General features: G+C 41.6%; 1 protein-coding gene across 1 annotated transcript; it reads right to left on the bottom strand.

Moving 5' to 3' along the window:
• Positions 1 to 7,956: 7,956 nt before the first annotated feature.
• LOC136871887 (alpha-crystallin B chain-like) lies at positions 7,957 to 16,555 on the bottom strand. The gene is made up of 4 exons (XM_068227238.1): positions 16,488 to 16,555; positions 8,629 to 8,841; positions 8,325 to 8,546; positions 7,957 to 8,244 (listed from the first exon to the last, which is right to left on the bottom strand). The coding sequence occupies exons 2-4, from the start codon at positions 8,839 to 8,841 to the stop codon at positions 8,128 to 8,130; spliced, it is 552 nt and encodes a 183-aa protein (XP_068083339.1). The 5' UTR covers positions 16,488 to 16,555; the 3' UTR covers positions 7,957 to 8,127.
• Between the last annotated feature and the right edge of the window lie 3,225 nt (positions 16,556 to 19,780).

Here is a 19,780-nt window from a genome sequence, read left to right as displayed (position 1 = left end):
TTCACATCTGTTTTAATTTGATTCAGTTCATTTTTTATTTGAGATTTACTTTGTTCCATTTCATATTTTTATTTCAGATTTACTATCCTCTATCTTACTTAACATTAACTGCATCATTTCAAGTAACTGATCATTATTACTCTCAATGTTAGGGCTAACCTCCGTTTCGCCCCCCATCGTACTATCGTCTGAATCTAACGTAGCTTCGTCATTCCTACTCTTATTTCCTTCGCTATCTTCGCTCCTAATATCAGTTTCCTCCTCTACACATTTATCTACATCTTCCTTAGAATTACTTAAAGTACTACCCTTCAGCACGTGCCCACTACGCAGCGTCATGTCTTTCTCTCCTTGCTCAGCCATGCTACCCCCAAAATCAAACACACAAGAAAAATACACTGTGCATACACAACAGTTACCTCTAAACTACTGATTTTATCCTTCTATGCAAGTACTTAATGATTCACGAGCCCCACAATTGTGGCGCCAATATGTGACGTACCCACTCGGCCCACAGATGTGTGACAAAATATAACGTGGCGGGTCACTTTAATATTAACATAAATAAATAATATCTCATTGTTTCTCCATAAACAATATCCCATGGGCGACAGCTTTTGGCTTGAAAACGATAGTTGGTAATTAATAATAATAATACGTAATGAGACTCAAAAAACTCCCAGGTGTGAGGTGACGGAACACAAATCATTAAGTACACTAACTTGGAAATGGGCTGAAATTAGCCTGCTGAGTCTAGTCACTTCACAACGGCTATTGGAAAATTTACTGCAGGCTATTAATATGAATTATGTTGAAATACTTCACACAATTATTTGTTCGTTCAGAATACGTTATAGCCGCGATACAAAGAAATGAAATGATGATGTGAAATGTTTGATTAAAACCCTATAATATATACATATTAATTTTAAAATGGCCTATCAGTGATTAAATATATACATCTTATCAATTAATTATATAGTTCAATAATTGAATACATGAAGTGATGTCCCAAACATCACACATGTTCCCAGCTACGCGAAAGCCTTGGGATAAGTGTTGGCACTCCCTTGTCCGTTGATGGTGCGAAGAGTGCGATCGATTGCCTGCGGAAAGTCTTCGACTGTTTAGAAGTCAATCAATCAACACTGATCTGCATTTAGGGCAGTCAATCAGGCGGCAGATTCCCAATCTGTTGTTTTCCTAGGATTTTCTTAAATGATTGCAAAGAATATGGAAATTTATTGAACATCTCAATTAGTAAACGAATACGATCCCTAACTCCTCTTCCTATAAATGAATATTTGCCCCAATTTTTCCTCTTAAATTCCAACCTTATCTTCATACTGTGATACTTCCAACGTTTAACAACACCACTCAAATTGATTTGTCCAATAATGTAATTCCACGCCATCTCTCCACTGACAGCTCGGAACATAAACATTAGTAGACCAACTCGCCTCCTTTCTCCCAAGTCCTCCCAGCCCATACTTTGCAACATTTTTGTAACGCTACTCTTTTGTCGGAAATCACCCAGAACAAATCGAGCTACTTTTCTTTGGGGTTCTTGAATCCAGTAATCCTGGTGAGGGTCACATACACTGGATCCATACTCCAGTTGGGGTCTTACAAGAGGCCATTAATAATTATACTCGTTGTTAGGCAATGGAAACCTCACCATTCAACTCATGAGAACACCGCGTTGCCTGAGAAGGGAAGAGGAGACTCCAATGGTCGAATAAATGGGCTATCATTAAGCCCCTGCTGACAACTACGTTTTGGGCTTCTTCCGTAAACTTTACTCCGAAGGAGCGGCCAACACCCCTAACCACTCCAACTAGGCAGTTAAGTAAATGAATATCCTCTTTCCAGAGTTATTGATGTTCATTACACACAAATGAACGATCCCTATATCAAGTTCTATAGCAGAAAGGTCATTCTCGAATTTGAGACGATTGTAGAACTATCAGAGGTAAACACTCGTGAACATTTAAACCATCTATCAGTTGCGAATGTTCATCATGAGAAATCCAACTTTTCGGACGTGGACTGTTCAGTTAATCACTTCATTTCTAGGGCAGAGATACCGATACGTAAGGCAACATTTGCTGTAAAACTGTCAAACTGAATATTTTCGTGAAATAAGCCTGCAGTTGTGCTATGTGTAACACTATTACAGCAACAAAGAAATAAGTGAAGACTCCTTTTCTGAATATTTAATAGTCACAACCCCATTATACTGTGAATAAATTTTCAACTTACTAGGTAGTGTTCAGTACATGGTGAAGAGATGTAAGGTTAAAAAATGACCAGCCGGGCAGGAGTGGATCTTAGATCTTTTAAAACACAGGACAAATACGATGTAGGCCATCATAGCTCATTGATTAGGTTGAAGTCGCAAGGTCGTAATGGGACTTTTTGCCGTGACCTCTAATGAAACCACTCTGATTGGTGTTTCAGGTGAGATAGCCAAGATGTGGCCCTAGTCTCGTCAGTGGAAATTATCTACCATAAGAATGGCTGTCCGTGACGTTCATAGTTTTGTGAATAGAGCAGCGTCGTAATGCAGCCATTTATGCATTTCCGTTACCCTTCTTTTTTCTTTTTAAGTTGCTTTATGTTGCACCGACACACATAGTTCTTATGGCGACAACGGGACGAGAAAGTGCTAGGAGTGGGAAGGAAGCGGCCGTGGCCTTACTCTAGATACAGGCCCGCAACGTTTGCGTGGTGTGATAATGGGAAACCACGGAAAGAGATATTCAAGGTTGCCGACAGTGAGTTCGAACCCACTATCTTTCGAATACTGGATACCGGCCGCACTTAAGCCACTGCAGCTATCGAGCTCGGTATGAAACCATCTTGATGTAGTTTTTTCTGCCTAACTCACGAATCATCGAGTACCGACCTGGATCCACGCCTTCCATCACTTCCTGGTGGATGACTGGACTAAGGCATGTCTCGATGCATATTTGCACCTTCACCTGGAGTTTCTTACCCACCCTGCTACTCTTTCGTAAGGCATTACAGTTACACTACAGACCTTGGTGACTCTGCTCTGCATTGCAACAAGTGTTCGGTTTTTCTTATCACTGAGCACACGGATTGGGGTTAAGGGCAGGTTCATTTGCTTGGATGGAATTTTGTCATTTAGCTTACCTGTTTTATGAATCACTCCGTTTCACAGCGGTGCTATAGCATTGTTTCTAATATTAAAAATTCACTGTGGGTATTGCAATTCATTGACAGCAACAACCTGATGGGCACCTAATACGACGCAGGCCATTTAGCATAATTGAGAACGCTAAACTTTCGCTTTCATCTCATCGCAGATGACTAACATTATTGGAATCAAACTCAAGACGAAATCTAACCATACGCGGAAGCTCAAACTATGACCAGTTTCCATGAAATGTGTAAAATCAGGATGGCACAGACCATACAAAAAACGTGTGTGTGTGTGTGTACTGTATGCTGTGCGGAACTTTGCAATGCGGATCACCAAGTGCAAGAATAGTGACTATAGCAAAGACAATCTTATACACAAATGCTCACCTTTTCATCCATTTCTACAATTAGTATCCAATATTTAGAAGTACAAAATGTTAGATTTTTATTCTTAGTCAGGATACCATTACTTTACATAAGTGAAGTCAGTAACTTTATATCTTCCACGAGCACCTATAAGAAATATGGCCACTTACATTGCTCTACAATAGTGATGGGCGTTTTGAGACGAGGTCTCGAGATTTCTCGAGACTAGGGTAGGCATTATTGCTCGTGAGAAATTTCGTGAGATCTCGAGAGCGTTGTTCCCACATTGTGCAGCGAGCAGCGTGCCGCAGGGCTACAGGTAGACGGAGATGAATGTTGTTTGCGCCGATTATGCGAATAACAAATCAGGCGCTTCCTCCATTCCGTAAATACGTGCCAACAAGTGATTAGGGTGTTCATTTCTTTCATTTCTACCGAGGTCTACTTTGATGTGGTATAAAAATAATAAAGGATACGCTTTCTGGCGTTGTATGCAGCAGTATGTAAACGAATGAATAGGCTAAGAACAGAAACTGATGGCTACTGTAGATACACCTTCCTGAATGCTAGTGGCGGGCATTATTCGAAATCGAGACGAGGCAAGATGCGCCTTGCTGGATATGCAACGACCATTACGCATGAGTGGAATGTGTAATCTAAAGAGCTTACGTTTGCTCCAGTTCTTTCGACAGGTAGGTAGTTGTACATCGTTATCAGACTCCACATTCGATATCATATGACCACCGCTTGCGTTTACCGATATTTTGTCGACGATGTACATAATTCCTTGCTATGTTATAGTTAGAGTATTTGCGTCATAATTTGATACTTCGGTATACGACGGTGTTATGTTTAGGTGTGTCTGTAGTTGTACGTGACAACTTGAAGACGGTGTCTGAAACGCAACGTAAGTCGTGGATGTCTCTTATTCTGATGAGATGTCACATAGCACAGACCGCTGTGTTGTTTGTTCAAAAGAAGTAAAATACGTCTGCAGAAATACTTCTGGGATGATCCGGCACTTCAAAGCACATGGTATCAATGAATGGGAGTATTCACAGAACATCTCCGGCCCGGTCTGCATCATAAGAAGCTATCCTGTCGACACCAATTGTGAGGTATCCAGGTAGGTGTACATCTTATCTCCATTTATTAACAAATTATACGGTTTATTCAGCTAAGAAATTCACCTAAAATAAGTCGTGAAAAGTTCAACATGCTGACATTTTGTTTTCACTTTCATTAATGGTATTAAGGAGCTCATAGTTCAACATGCAGTGCCTTCCCAGGCTTTGGCAAGATTTGTCGTCCCACGCGTTTCTGTATGAGGACTGATGATACACTAGCGACACTTTAATGGACCTATTGCCCTTCGTTCTCCCCACTCTGTACACATCATCAATGTCAACCTCGCTAAAGTTGATCATTTTATTTTGCACCACATCCACCACCTTATACACTAAGTCCACTTTATTTCCTCTAGCACCTTCTTGTATTCCATAAATAAAGATATTCTTCCTTCTTGCCTGATCACCATTAGCTCTTCCCATCTTCACCTTTACCAGCTCTTCTTCCAGTTTTTTTACCTTCTTCCGCAGTATTTCTACCCCTTCTTTGTTGCTTTTCTCCTTCACCTTACGTTTTTCTCCTCCTTGACGCACTGCTTAATATCGTCAGTCTGGTTCGTTATCAGCTCTCTTACTTGCTCCATCTGACAAGCCTCCTTCACCAGCTCCTTTATTACCTCATTTCTTACCATCCCAGAACGCCCACAGGGCCTGAACCAGGTCCTGGATTCGTCACCACACCGCCTATCATTAGCAACACTGCCACCACCATTGCGAAAAGCAGCGCTGCCATTATCCCCACTTTCATATACTTCGTCTTCTTTTCCTTTGACTCTTTACTCTTCCATCTGCTCTGCCAACTTCCTATCGCAGCCCTTTATTATTGCAGGGTGTTGCCAAATCCGCAGCAGTCACTCAGCACATCTGTTATCTCTGCTTTCTTAATCAAGACTGGTATACTATCGAGCTTACTCTCGTAGTTACTGGGACGTTGCTCAGTTCGCAGCACAGGAGAACCGGTCTCGAGAGCGCTATTCATCACACCTGTCGAAAGAATTGGAGCAAACTCGGGCATTGTAGATTACACGCTCCATTCTTGTGTACTGGTGGTGGCGTATGCAGCAAAGCACATCCTTCCCCGTCTCACATTCGAATAATGCACGCCTTTGGTATCTAGGTAATTGTACCATCCTATCTACAGTTATCCACAAATTATACAGGGTTATTCAGCGAAAATGTCCACCTCAAATAAGTCGTGATCCGTTTAATGGTATTGAGGGGTTCATAGTTGAACCTGCATTTCTTTTGCACGTTTTTGACAACATTTATTGGTATCACAAACTAACCACTTCATATTCGTATCGATGATATAATCTAATGGTTTCGTAAGAAAAGCATTTCCCATCTAATCATACCTTATTTTATTTTGCTTTGGGCAATTTAATTTGCTTTAATGCTTTCTCATCTATGATTTTGTGTATGCAGCCATTGATGTTCGCAAAGTGATCGAAACATCTGCTATTTTTAACGATATAAATTGCCCAAGACAAAATAAGGTATCGATTAGGTGAAAAATGTTTCTTACGAAACCGTTAGAACATTTATTGGCTCACACGTTTCCATAGGAGAACTTTCTTTCACTCAATAACTGCTTATGATACATTATCAAGTTTACACTCTTAGTTATTGGGACGTCGCACTGACGCAGCATAGGAGATTCGGTCTCTATTCTCGCGAGAGTCTTGAGATCTGTGCCGCCAGTCTCGAACGAGAGCGTTGCCCATCACTACTGTCTACTCTGAAACGAATAATGTTGTAATGGAAAAGTATTTTCACATTCTTTGAAGTACAGCAGAAAGCCGAATATTGCTGAAAAACTCTGTCACTGTCTAGAAACCTCTTCTGCAGCTCAAGAACACCACTTCTTTGCAGTATTTGGATGTACTGGTCAGATTTTTTTTACATCTGCTTAATGTTGCACAGACACAGATAGGTCTTATGGCGATGGAATAGGAAAGGGCTAGGGTTGTCAAGGAAGCGGCCATGGCCTTAAGGCACAGACCTAGCCTTTTCTTGGTATGAAAAATGGGAAACCATCTTCAGGTCTGTCTACAGTGGGGTTCGAAACCAATATCTCCCGAATGCAATCTCACATCTGCGTGCCCCTAACCGCACGGCCATCCCGCTCTGTTCAGATTACATCATCCTTTTAACTGGTACCAGGCGTTCCAATCCAGTGTGTGTGTGTGTGTGTGTGTGTGTGTGTGTGTGTGTGTGTGTGTGTGTAACACCCCCAAAACACCTTCCGCACGGGTTGTTAAGAATTATGTGAGGTTGCTGCCTCATTCGATAACTGTCTTCCATTGTACGGTCCTGATGACTACGTGCCACAAACAACGTTGCTCGCAAGTTCCTCCTGTTAGAGTATGCTTCTTTACAGGCTCTCCTTCCAGTTCACAAGTCTGCGGTAAACATTAGAAACGTTCAGATTCACTCCTCTTTCCGCCAATTCATGTTACAAGTCCACAGCAGTTAGACGTAGGGTTTAATTTATTTGTCCTGAAGGGAAAACGGTCCTCATTTGAGTTTGTTTTCTTTTTTCGCCACATTTCCCAATTCTTCAGCGAAATTGTTTCAGTTTGTCCTGCTGAATTATTATATTCATAGTGCCTACACCAACACCAAATTTAGTAGCTAACTATGTCATAGAAGCATTTTGAGATAATACTCGTCTCACTACGCTTCCTGGGAGTCTTTTCTATTGATGGAACAGCTATTGCTATCACCTCAAAAATCCTCCAACGTGGCGCGCTTCAAAATGAATACGGCTTTTATCCACAATTGCCACAGAAATTAAGCAACACTGAATAACAGTTTAAATAACTTTTAGAGAATGTAGGAAATGAGAATAACTTATGTGTAGCAGACTGTTGCTATCAATTGAGAAAATAATAAAAAGAATTCCATCCTTCCGATTAATTTGTACCAGACTAGTTATTCCACTAATTTTGACACCTTGTGGTACTTGCTGGCATGTATACGTTTATATGCAAGTCAACGTAAGGCCTCAAAAACACCTGTATCCACGTTTCATGATAATTTGGATCTCTACAAGGTCCTAGAAGGAAAATTAGAAAGAACCTCACACTGTATTGCCAACTGCTTGTTTTTTAAAGGCCATCTGAAGCAGACATTAGGCCATTTGCTGCAATGGCCTGCAATATCAGTTTTCTATTACAAAGTGGATCACGAGAAAGCAAGTAGATTTGTTCCTTATAACGAAAAAATTAAGGGAAATCTCTTAAAGAACATGCAAGGAAATTTTTTTGGTAATATGAATGAGTAATAATATCTCTAAATTTTAATTTATTTATATGAATGACTATATACAATGAAACATTCAACTACACACCAGTTTTCTTGGAATAATGGAAAGTACACTTCAGGAATTTACAATTGTAAGCCCTTGCAATATAACCCACTTTGAAGAAGTTCAGCATTTACACGACTGTCTTGGAAGGAGAAATTACTTTGCAGTTTGTGCCTTTTCTCCCTTGGCACTTTGTTTTGGAACTTGGGTGACAGCAGGGGCTGCCACCTGGGTGATCGGGACAACACGCTCCCCTTCAGGTTGAGGCAAAGCCTAAACAAAAAAGTAATAAGGAATCAGTTTGTTATGAGAAAGACAGTTAAAACACGGTAACTCAATTAAAATGTTCATACCTTGCGAGGTGCTTCAATAGTGAGGATCCCATCTGAAGTGAGTTTGGATGTAACTGTAGTAGGGTCAACATCCTCGGGCAATGTGTACCGTCTCTGGAATTCGCGAGAGATGAATCCGTGCTCGTCTGGTCTCTCTTCGTGCTTTCCTTCAACCAGGACAGAATTTCCTACAGTCTTGACAACAATTTCCTCGGGTTTGAATTGCTGCACATCAATGTTTGCCTGAAAGAAGGAAATAGGCTAAGCAATTTGTCGAAATTTAACCAGATCATTATACGTGTTTAAATAAGCAATACCACCTTACCCGGAATCCATCCTTATCGTACTGAATGTTTGACACGCCACTGTCACGGGGAGCCATTCGACGCCACGGTCTCAAGTACATGGGGTTAAGTTGTGGAAACAGCACTTCTTCGTCGAAGAGGCCCAGTCCAAAGTTTTGATCGAAGAGCGATCTTGGGCGGAAAACGTCCCAGCCGCCAAAGAAGTCATTCATGATGTATGGAGCAAGAGACATCTGGAATAGTTAAGAATTTTTTAATAGCAATTTAGACTGAGTGTGGTTACCGTTGGCCTGATGCAGCATCTGCTGTTAGAGTTAAATGAAAGTAATCGAAATAGAATTTAAACGTATTAGGTCGCATATTACGTATATAGTACGTGTTGAGAAAGTGGAAGTAACGAAAAAAAGTCAACTGGACAACAGTGGGATCCGAACCCATAGCCCAGTTGGTAAGCAACCAGTGCGAAATCGGGAGATTGTGGGTTCTTATCCCACTGGCGTCCGGTTGGCCATTTCTATTTTGTAGCGACATTTCTTCAACGCGTAGTACGTATGTAATACACGACCTAGTAGGTTGAAAGTGTATTTCGATTACATTGAATATTCATCGAAAGTGAAGTTTCTGGCTAGGAATTGACCCCAGGGCTTTTCGAATGAAAACCATTTAGCCAAGGGGACAGGCTAGAAAGTGATCAATAGAGAATGGATTGAAGTGGACGTTCAGACCTGTATACATTTCAGTCACCAATACACGAGCTTGAAAAAAAATGTGCAGAAGTCTGTTATATCAAAACATATCCCAAGTACTTATTAGAAAAGAGGTCGATTTAAATATTGTGCCGATTCTTTTATGATCTGGCAACTTACGAGCTTATTGGTATTGGGAAGAGTTCTTACTACATGCTATTATATGAATTAAGAAGTGTAGTTTAACATTCTGATCGAGCCACAGCTCAACGTTTTTGTGCTGAAGGCACGTTCAAACGGCAAACTTTAGTAGCCATGTATATAGTACACCAGATCCTCCATGATCCCTCCCACTAGAGCAGTCGGGCCTACCGGGCAAGGGGAGCACTAATGGGTAGCGATATACCGTTATTTATTCATTTACTTATTTCCAAAGAGTCTATACAGAGTTCTCCAACTTAGACTGTGCTTTTTAGTAATACACAAATTAAATCAAATATACAGTTGTAAATACTAAACATACTGAATAGGTAGAACCGGCCCTCCACGCGGTGATCACTGCCCGGTAGAGCCTGGTGTTTACCAGGTATTCTGAGATTTCCATGGAGTCGCGAAGAAACTCACGATAATAAGAATTTGTAGTTATAAGAGATAGTAGGTCCCTCCTGCAGTGATAACTGATGGATGGAGCCTGACGATTAACGAAAGAATAAACTGTAATAGGGGTAGCGGGCCCTCTACGCAAAGATCACTGCGCGGTGGGTTCTGATGATTACCAGACAATATTGGGCGATTGTCAGGAATCGCGATGCTACTCACGATACGAAAATGGATTTTGCAATAATAGGGGCCGTGGCCTTAAGGTACAGCCCCAGCATTTGCCCGGTGTGAAAATGGGAAACCACGGAAAACCATCTTCAGGGGTGCAGACATTGGAGTTCGAAATCACTATCTTCCGGATGCGAGCTCACAGCTGCGCGCTCCTAACCGTACGGCCAACTCGCCCGGTACCGGTAATAATATATTCGATTACAAGACAAAAATATACAATGAACATCAAACTAAAACTGTTCAAATAAAATTAGAAAAATAAGAACACAACTGACAAGCCTGTTATTACCTTTGCGCAAAGAACTGACCGACTTCTTATCGAATAATTTGTGATAAAGTGAAATGTTCAGCAAAATTCGTTCCTAATACAATCTCAAATGCACTATATATCAAATTAGCATTTTTCTGATATTTTGGCATCGATTTTCATTGTTTGGATTATTTTTTAATAATTTGGCGCAGGTAATATGCGACGAGACTGTTGTGGTGTCGCGAGACGGCTGTATACAATTATAAATGCTACTGGTTACAACCAAGTGGCAATTATTCCTCTACGCCGAACTGAAAAACGATATGGAGCGATTCTGCACAACCGCCCTGACCAGTGCCATGCAGTGTGACATCAGGCTATATAAAAGAAATCCGCAACTTGTTTCCACGGGTCACGAATGGATTGAAGCCCCCATCTAGCGGCGAGGATAGAAGCGTGCCGGCTGCCGAAGCCTGTCTCACTCCTCTGGGGCAATGATTAATGAATGACAGATGAAATGAAATGAGGGTGTTGCTGGAATGAAATATGACAGGGAAAACCGGGGTACCCGAAGAAAAACGTGTCCCGCCTCCGCTTTGTCCACCGGAAATCTAGCATCGAGTGACCGGGATTTGAAGCACGGAACCCAGGGGTGAGAAGCCGGTGCGCTGCCGCCCGAGCCACGGAGACTTGATGCTTGTTTGAAGGGGCCTAACATCTAGGTCATCGGCCCCTAACGGTACGAAATGAGACTAAATGAAATGACAAGTCAAAAACCCCAAATCCTCCACTGACCACAATTCAAAACGTGAGGACGAAGTATGAATGAATGGGTGGATGGATGGATGGATGGATGGATGGATGGATGGATGGATATGAAGTTAAAACGATCAGTGGAACCGGCCCCCAGTGCTTCACATGCACAGAAGCTGGCGTAAAACAATAGTATTACTGAGCAAGGGACTGCTTCTATAGCACGATACTTAATCTGTTATGCTCGTAGTCGAAAGGAGTCCAAAATTCAAGTCATCGGTCCCTCATAGTGGTATTTATCGCTAGAAAACTAGAACCATGGTATTTGACATGTTGCGGTACTAATCAAGAGTAGCGTAGACTCTCTGTATTCCACACATTATGGTACTACTCACAGGTAATGACATTCGCACATGAATTACAGACCTTCGGTATTTCGCGCATTGCGGCGCCCTGGACAGGCAACGCAAACCTACGGTGTTTATCACCTAAGTGTACTAATCACAGGGACTCGTACTGTCCCATGGTGTTCCTCAGAGTGGGTACTAATCATAGGCAAGGCAGAAGCATGGGTTCCGTCATCCCATGGTGTCGCTCATATAGTGCTACTAATCACAGGTACTGCAGAAGCCGTCGCGCACTCGTTTGCTACTAATCACAAACCTATGTGGTACCCAACAATGGTACTACGCGCAAGGAAAAGCGACCCATGGTGTTCCCCGCGCGGTGTAACTAATCACAAGGAGTTCCATGGTTCTAATGTATAATCACCCCCTTAGTCGCTCCTTTTAGTCTCCTCTTACGAGAGGCAGGATACCGTGGGTATATTCTTCGTCTGCGTCTCCTAATCCACAAGGGGTCAGGGAGGCTGTGTGAATATGCTAGATATAAAGTGTATATATATTTGTTTTCTTTGTGAGGAGCGTGGGAGGCGCCTTAACCCCCCCCCCCACTCCCTGCAATTCAGGCCCCAACCTTACACCCTCACCTTTTCTGATATCCAAGATAGTGCGAAACGGATGACGGAATGATACATTTACAAATCATAAATTCTCTGAAGGGGAAAAAAGAATCAATTGTACATCCGACACAATGTACCATGTGTGTCAGCGAAGTGGTCATTTCTGTTCAAATTAACTTTTGTTCAGGGTCTACAATTTCCACTTTAAAATCTGAGAAAAAAAAGACAGTATTACTTCAGAAGTTTGGAAAAAAAGACAAGATAATCAAATTTGATCTGAAAATATAGAAGAGACTCATGACTTAACAAGGCCTTTGGTTAAATAGGGTTCGGGTTAGTATTCGCTGCCGGGTTCAGACTTAAGCCACGCCTGGTTATTTTCCTTTTTTTACAATTTGTTTTACTGTACGTCGCACCGACACAGATAGGCCTTACGGCGATATGGGATAGGAAATTAAATGGCGTATTGCTTTTAGTGCCGGGACTGTACGAGGACTTGTTCGGCTCGCCAGGTGCAGTTCTTTTCACACGACGCCCGTAGGCGACCTGCTCGTCATGAGGATTAAATGAAGATGAAACACCCAGCCCCGCACCAGTGAAATTAACCAATCATGGTTAAAATTCCCGACCCTGCCAGGAATCTAACCAGGGACTCCTGCGACCAAAGGCCACGACACCAACCATTTAGCCGTGGAGCCGGCCGATGGGATAGCACTGAAAAGGAAGCAATCGTGTCCTTAAGGTATATTTGCATGTGTGAAAATGGGAAATCACGGAAAACTTATATCTTCAGGGCTGCGGACAGTGGGACTGAAACCTACCATCTCCCGAATTCATGATCACAGCATTCGCATTCATTTTACGAGCCAGGTGCACACAGATTTCAGTTGTGTGCAGACAAACTCATAAGCGCTATTGGACTGATCCCATTAAAAGCAAAATGTACCGAATTTAAAGCTGTCCAAGTTTTAAGGAGACTTGTGCGAATCTATCTGAATTTTTCCTGCATTATCTAATGGATTAAATTAGTTCTGATTAATGCAGGTGATGCGAGCAAAAGTTGCACACAAAAGGAAAGCGCATGTTCGACCCTCGATGGACGTACGAATATCGAGAACTACATCGAAATGATAGCCTGTGTGCGCAGTCTAAGAGACTCATTGCCAGTCTATGACAGTCGCCTTAATGTGCAGCCCCACCATATGCCTGGTGTGAAAACTGCAAAACCACTGAAAATCTTTAGTGTAGCCGACGGTGGTATTCGAACACACCATCTCCCGAATGTAAACGCATAGCTATTCGACGCTAACCGCACGACTAACAAACACATCTCCGCATATCGGGTCGGCGACAGGAACTGCATGGGGCCGCAAAACGGAGCGCAGTCCACGAGGGTGACGGGAATAGCACCCGTGACCCAGCAACGTGTGCTTTGTTAACAGCTCTGTTTTGATAGTTACATTTTTTAGGTCTTACGGCGACGATGGGCGAGGAAAGGGGAGGAGTGGGGACGAATCGGCCGTGGCATTAAGGTACAGCCCCAGCATTTGCCTAGTGAGAAAATGGGAAACTACGGAAAACCATCTTAAGGGCTGTCGACAGTGGGGCTCGAACCCCACTATCTGCCGGATGCAAACTCACAACTGTGCGCCCCTATCCGCACGGCCAACTCACCCGGTGACATTTTCATGGTCCAGAATTGAGACTTGCACACGGCAGTATGTGTCAAAACTGAACACCATAATCAGGACATCGTCATTCCTAAGTTAAAAAAAAAAAAAAAAGCCTCATCACTCTGACAAATTCTAGGACTGGTCACCAGTATTGTAGCCTGATCGAAGGACGGCGGGGTTATAGTTTTCAAAATGATAGACCATACTGAAGGCGGTTGTATGTGTGTGATGCGCGCATTCATGAGCGTCATAAGGACACTGATACAACTAAATTATATTTATATTCAGACATCAATACATTACAATATAGAACAAGAACTATATGAGCAAAGTGAATAGCTCTACGGCGAATGGTGTGTTTAAATTACAGTCGAAAATCCAACTTTCGAGCCTTCTTAGAAAATAGATTCAAAAGATCAGTTTCTGTTGATTTTCGTTTGGCAATAGGGGTATGACAGTTGTGTTGACTGACAGAATCTTAGTGCTAAGGTATTATCCGTGAAACGTTTAGTGATACTTCGTTTTACGGGGTGAGGAGTAAGGAGGGGGTTACCCCGGTTCCGGTAATACTGTCAACCGAATGGAAATTATATCTTAATTGAATCGATCGATATGCATTTTCTAAACCTGTATTATCTTCAAGCCAGCAACTGTACCACACACATTTTTGTAACTTTTCTCGATGCGAATCTTGTTTTTAGCACGAATCCTGACATCTATTTCACAATCGTCACTGCTATCTGCAGTACTATTAATTATAATCTCGTCTACAGCCATTTCCATGACACCGTCGTGCCTCCAGTATTCCTCTTCCACATTTCTGCAAGTTAGCTGCCGAGATGTCTCCCTTAATATTTTCCTCTCATGTTCAGTCCTAACCTATATTTTGGCTTTGCTGTGTAAACAACAGTACGCAAAGTGTTACAATTGTACCGTCAAATTGTCTCACGGCGATGCATAATCGATTCATAGTTTGTGTCAAAGGTTGCCAATACGAATCTCGAAGACAACCCGACATCTACCGATTCAACAGTAACTGAAGTATCACAAAAACTATCGCGGATAATATTCATCCCAATTAGCCTTTTTATACATTTATGCATTTTTATACATTTGTATATTTAACCTCGCATAGAAGTAGCTCTCCGACCTCTTGTTTCAATACGGGGATACTGAGTAAATACAGCTAGTGGAGAAATGCGAAGATGTCAACACTTCACTCCTTGTATAGTAGGCTAATCCTGCGCATTTAATTATTTATATTCAAGTCATGGAAAGCTATGAAAATTTACATATAGCGCAAAATGTGGTTATTTTGAACCAATAAGAAGATCAACGTACCGTAGGAAGATTTCCTACTACTATATTGAAGACTATCGCACTATCAGGTTTGCAAGGCTGTATAGGTAACAAGTTTTTTTTTTTCAAGTACTGTGAGTTCTTGTTACTTTTATTATTTATTAAACACGTAGCTTGTGGTGGAGATATTTGGAATTCTCAATAGACATGAATACAAATTTAGTCACATGAAGATGAACTCAATACCCAGTGCTTTTCTTGTTGCGGTATGCGACGGTTAGCGGCACATTTTTCTCAGAAGGAAAGAATGAATTGCGTATCATTCGGAATATTGCCATTACATTTCCTAAGCAGTTTATGATTATGGCTCAAAATAAAGCTCGTTTGTCTGCTTTTGTTACGTTTCTACATACGTGTGTACCGACGGCCATTAGATGTCTAACTCTGGTATAATGCTTACCAGCATATCATTTTAGTTTCTGTAAACCGTCGTTCTAAAACTATCCCTGTTATATTAACCGTCTCGTGTCGTCAGTTATGAGTTATGAAAAAAGAAAGGGGCACATCTTTCGCTACTGGAATAAAATAGGGTAGGGGTGGGTTTTCTCAGCCTTCAGCAAACAATTGTTTCTTGTCAAGGAGAATCTAACTGTATCCGTATTGCAACAAGAGGAGTAAACAGTTAATCGTTACAGTCAAAAATCTGGGGTTTAGATTTAATTGCTTTCGTTGTGTTTAATTTGAAAAGCATAAGACAGTTATTTTGTGCTACCGAGGCAAGCGAGTTCATAATTTAGTACGAGCAAGGGGTACACATGGTTCACAGGTCAAGGAAAATGAAATGAAAATATTTTTACCGATACGCAATAAAAATATGCACGACGATTCTTATAAATTATTTCCTGAACCAGTCTACAGTAAATCAAGAGAATGACGAATAAGTTGCAAGTACCGTACCGATGGTTTTGCTCCAGTTCTGAACATGATGGCCCATTTATTGGACATTACCTCCGAAAAATGATTTGTTTCAGAGAATCGAACAGCTTTAAACTAAAATGCTGGGTTGTAAGGAGTGCCAAGACTTTACAAGTTTAGGACCAGAAAAAAGGATGGAAGTGAAAATTTCTTCGGAGTGGATCAACAGTAAAATGATTACATCCAGATACGTACACAGAGGGTGAAATTGAGTATGAAGTAGTCGGGGCTAGTACCACCACCTTTAAAAAGTAGTGAATATACCCATCAAAATTATTCTAAGTTCGAGAAATATCGGCCCATTTAAATACAACGTTAAGTACGCGAAGCATCCTTTACGACGAAAAGTTCAAATTAAAGGAAATGAAAATCTCTAACTGATATAGTAGCTACAGCCCATATGTAATATAAAATCCGCAAAATTGTGATATGAGAAGTTCTAACAACTCACCTTGGTTCAATAGAAAGGTAAAGTCTCGGAACAGAAAGCGAAGTCTTCAAAGTGCACTCGAAACGAGCAATCTCAAACAACAATATTACTTACTACTGTCACACTTATATACGCACAGTGATATATTATCTGGAATATTCTAGACAGAAGCACAACGATTTTGGGTTCTTCTGAGAAAGAATCTCTCAGAACTTTCTACAGCCTTCCATCCGCGCAGCTGTTTGCAGCCATCGACGGTCAGTGACATCACTCGTACTCAAAGCCGATTCGCTGAAATGTATTCGAGCCCCCACGTCAGCTATGGAATAGGGGGAGCGGGCAGCAAAGAAGGGGGATTTGACAGAAACACAGTTAGATATGGATGGGTTGCGAACGGAGTCGCGAAGAATCGAGACTGCTCCCACTGGAACCGACAGTGTCGACACCACAGATGCATTAACACCATCCAACAACTGTTTTTGGAACTGCTTGGAATTATAGTTCGAAGTTCCTCCCTTGATAACTTGTGATACGATGAATAGAAGATTATTACTAGTCGGCAAATATTAAATATTATTTCGGGTTATTATCATCGTTAATGTTGTAGGTCTAGTTTGGCGATTACGATGATGACGATAATGGTAATAATAATCTGACTGTATATTTTAAATAATCGCCGATATGAACTTCAGTGACGTACAACAGAAAAAAAAAGGCGAGTGCTTAGACCTTAGAGTATGGTTTTACAACACACATTTTACCAATAATTATTGTGCATCATAATAGCCGCCTCTGCAGTCTAGGGAGGCCTCAGGATAGATTCCGGACAGGTCAGGAATTTTTACCTGTATGTTAGCTTTCGTGATGACTGTGAGGTAGAGGCCCTAGTTTAGAAAGCCACGAATAACGGTCTAGATGATTCGTCGTGCTGACCACACGTTATCTCTTAGTCTACTGGCCTTCCAGCACGACACAGGCCAAGGCCCAACAGGCCTGTCGCAAAAAGGGCCTTTTGTAAAAAAAATAATAATGAGAAAATAAGATTAAAATCACCCTTTACGAACTGCGATTACACAAAAACAAAAAACTTGAGTACATGGAGTAGGCTACAATATCAGCTTTCGCGATGACTGTGAAACATGCGTGAATTATAATATGGGCGTCATTGGTATAGTTCATTCGTGAATCGTCTTTTGTGGAACGAATATTATTCTATGTTCATTATCGCACTGTATAGCCATCGACATGTGTAAGACAGCATTGGCAGGTTTGGTTAAGGCTTCATTCACAGTGTGTATTTTTAATGGTTTCATCTATGTTTGAATTGTTAGTGGCTTTACCCATATGCCCCAGGAGCTCTGTGCTTCGGAGCGTGGGTTGGCGACCACGGGGCCCTCAGCTGAGTCCTGGCATTGCTTCCACTTACTTGTGCCAGGCTCCTCACTTTCATCTATCCTATCCGACCTCTCTTGGTCAACTCTTGTTCCTTTCCGACCCCGACGCTATTAGGTTTGCGAGGGCTAGGGAGTCTTTCATTTTCACGCCCTTCGTGGCCCTTATCTTCCTTTGGCCGATACCTTCATTTTTCGAAGTGTCGGACCCCTTCCATTTTTTCCTCTCTGATTAGTGTTATATAGAGGATGGTTGCCCAGTTGTACTTCCTCTTAAAACAATAATCACCACCACCACCACCTTTACCCATATTACTTCTGTTTTAATCTTCCATGTGCAATTCATAATTATTTATCATTGATATCTGTTTATCAATTTCCTGACGGAATTAAATGTCCTTGCTCTACTATGCCGATACTTTCTGACTTGTCACATTTTCTTTTATTTCAACTACACCATAACGCTTATAGTTTTCGTTAACGATACCGTACTTCATTCTACAATACTCTTAAAAACCCCAAAGGTAAAATGAGCACAAACATGCATGATATTTCATGTTATTTTCCGCGTTTCAACATGCTAGCGGCCCCGCAACTTTAGTCAAGTTAGCCTGGAGTCGCGAGGCTTCGTGCGAAGCGAGCCCTGTGTTCGGAGTGGATGGAGTCGACACTCTCTATTCCAGGCTTCAGTTGCGCCCATCCCTAAAATTAGAGAGTTAGAGAAATGTTAATACGTAGCACGCCCCAATATAAGTTTCTTTTTTAGTTTTATTCTGACCTTAGACCATGAGATCATACAGCGAGCCTGAAAATTACATTTGCGCCATTTGAAGATTAATCTGAATGTTCATGTTCGTTTATTCGGGGACAATTTTAGGTTTTGGTACGGATTTAGAATGCCTGTCGTACCCATCCTTTTGTCATCAGTTGCGTGTAGGTGATAAGACTGACAGTTAAAAGTACACAACTTAAGTCGCTTAAGTACGGCCAGTATCCATTATTCGGGAGATAGTAGGTTCGAACCCCACTGTCGGCAGCCCTGAAAATGGTTTTCCGTGGTTTCCCATTTTCACACCAGGCAAATGCTGGGGCTGTACCTTAAGGACACGGCCGCTTCTTTTCCACTCCGAGCCCTTCCCTGTCCCATCGTCGCCGTAAGACCTATCTGTGTCGGTGCGACGTAAAGCAACTAGCAAAAAAAAAAAAAAGAAAAAAAGTACACTACAACCGTAAAAAGCATATTAAATAAAGATAAATTTGAGTGTTATTGTGTTCATTTGCCCATTTTCCACATTACGGAACTATTTACCTCCTTTACATGATAGAAACGCAAAATATATTTCCTGAAAGAATCAGTCTTAACAATAAACTGTACTATTTCTACAAATCCTGGCTCGAAATGTTATTTGGTGAAAAATTTGTTCTGAAAAGGATCATCATTACAACTGTACTGACCGAGCAAGCGGCCGCGGGGTTTGGATCGTGCAGTAATCAGCTTGCATTCGAGAAATAATGGGTTCGAACCCCACTGTCGGCAGCCCTGAAGCTGTTTCCCCGTGGCTGCAACTTGATTAACGCTACAGACGCTTCCTTCCCACTTCTAAATTTTTCCTATACCATCGTCACCGTAAGACCTACAGTATCTCGTGCCTGTGCGACATAAAGCAAAATCCCTGCCGAAACAAAAGAGTTTAAGAACCCTCTTCTAAGCAAATTACTGTAGCTCTATTATATGATCCTTGATTGGGAATCTTACGTTACAGATATAATTATAACGGACGATCAGTGGCGTAACGTGGGGGCCCGCTGACTTCCCCAAATAAATAAATAAATATATTTAAAAAATGTTTCTCGAATGATATTCTGCGCGGGAGGGAGCTTACATTAGTGTTTTTTGTAGAATGGTTGAAAAATGTAGTTTTG

Source organism: Anabrus simplex, chromosome 1 (genome assembly GCF_040414725.1).
Source record: "Anabrus simplex isolate iqAnaSimp1 chromosome 1, ASM4041472v1, whole genome shotgun sequence".
Classification (NCBI taxonomy): Eukaryota; Metazoa; Arthropoda; class Insecta; order Orthoptera; family Tettigoniidae; genus Anabrus; species Anabrus simplex.
Note: the sequence above shows the minus strand (reverse complement) of the source record. Positions and strands in the feature narration are given on the sequence as shown.

Coding starts and splice junctions, on each gene's coding strand:
- LOC136871887 (XM_068227238.1), bottom strand. CDS start 8,841: ATGTCTCTTGCTCCATACATCATGAATGACTTCTTTGGCGGCTGGGAC. Junction 8,547..8,628: donor ACGATAAGGATGGATTCCGG/GTAAGGTGGTAT, acceptor TCCTTCTTTCAG/GCAAACATTGATGTGCAGCA. Junction 8,245..8,324: donor CTATTGAAGCACCTCGCAAG/GTATGAACATTT, acceptor TTTTTTGTTTAG/GCTTTGCCTCAACCTGAAGG.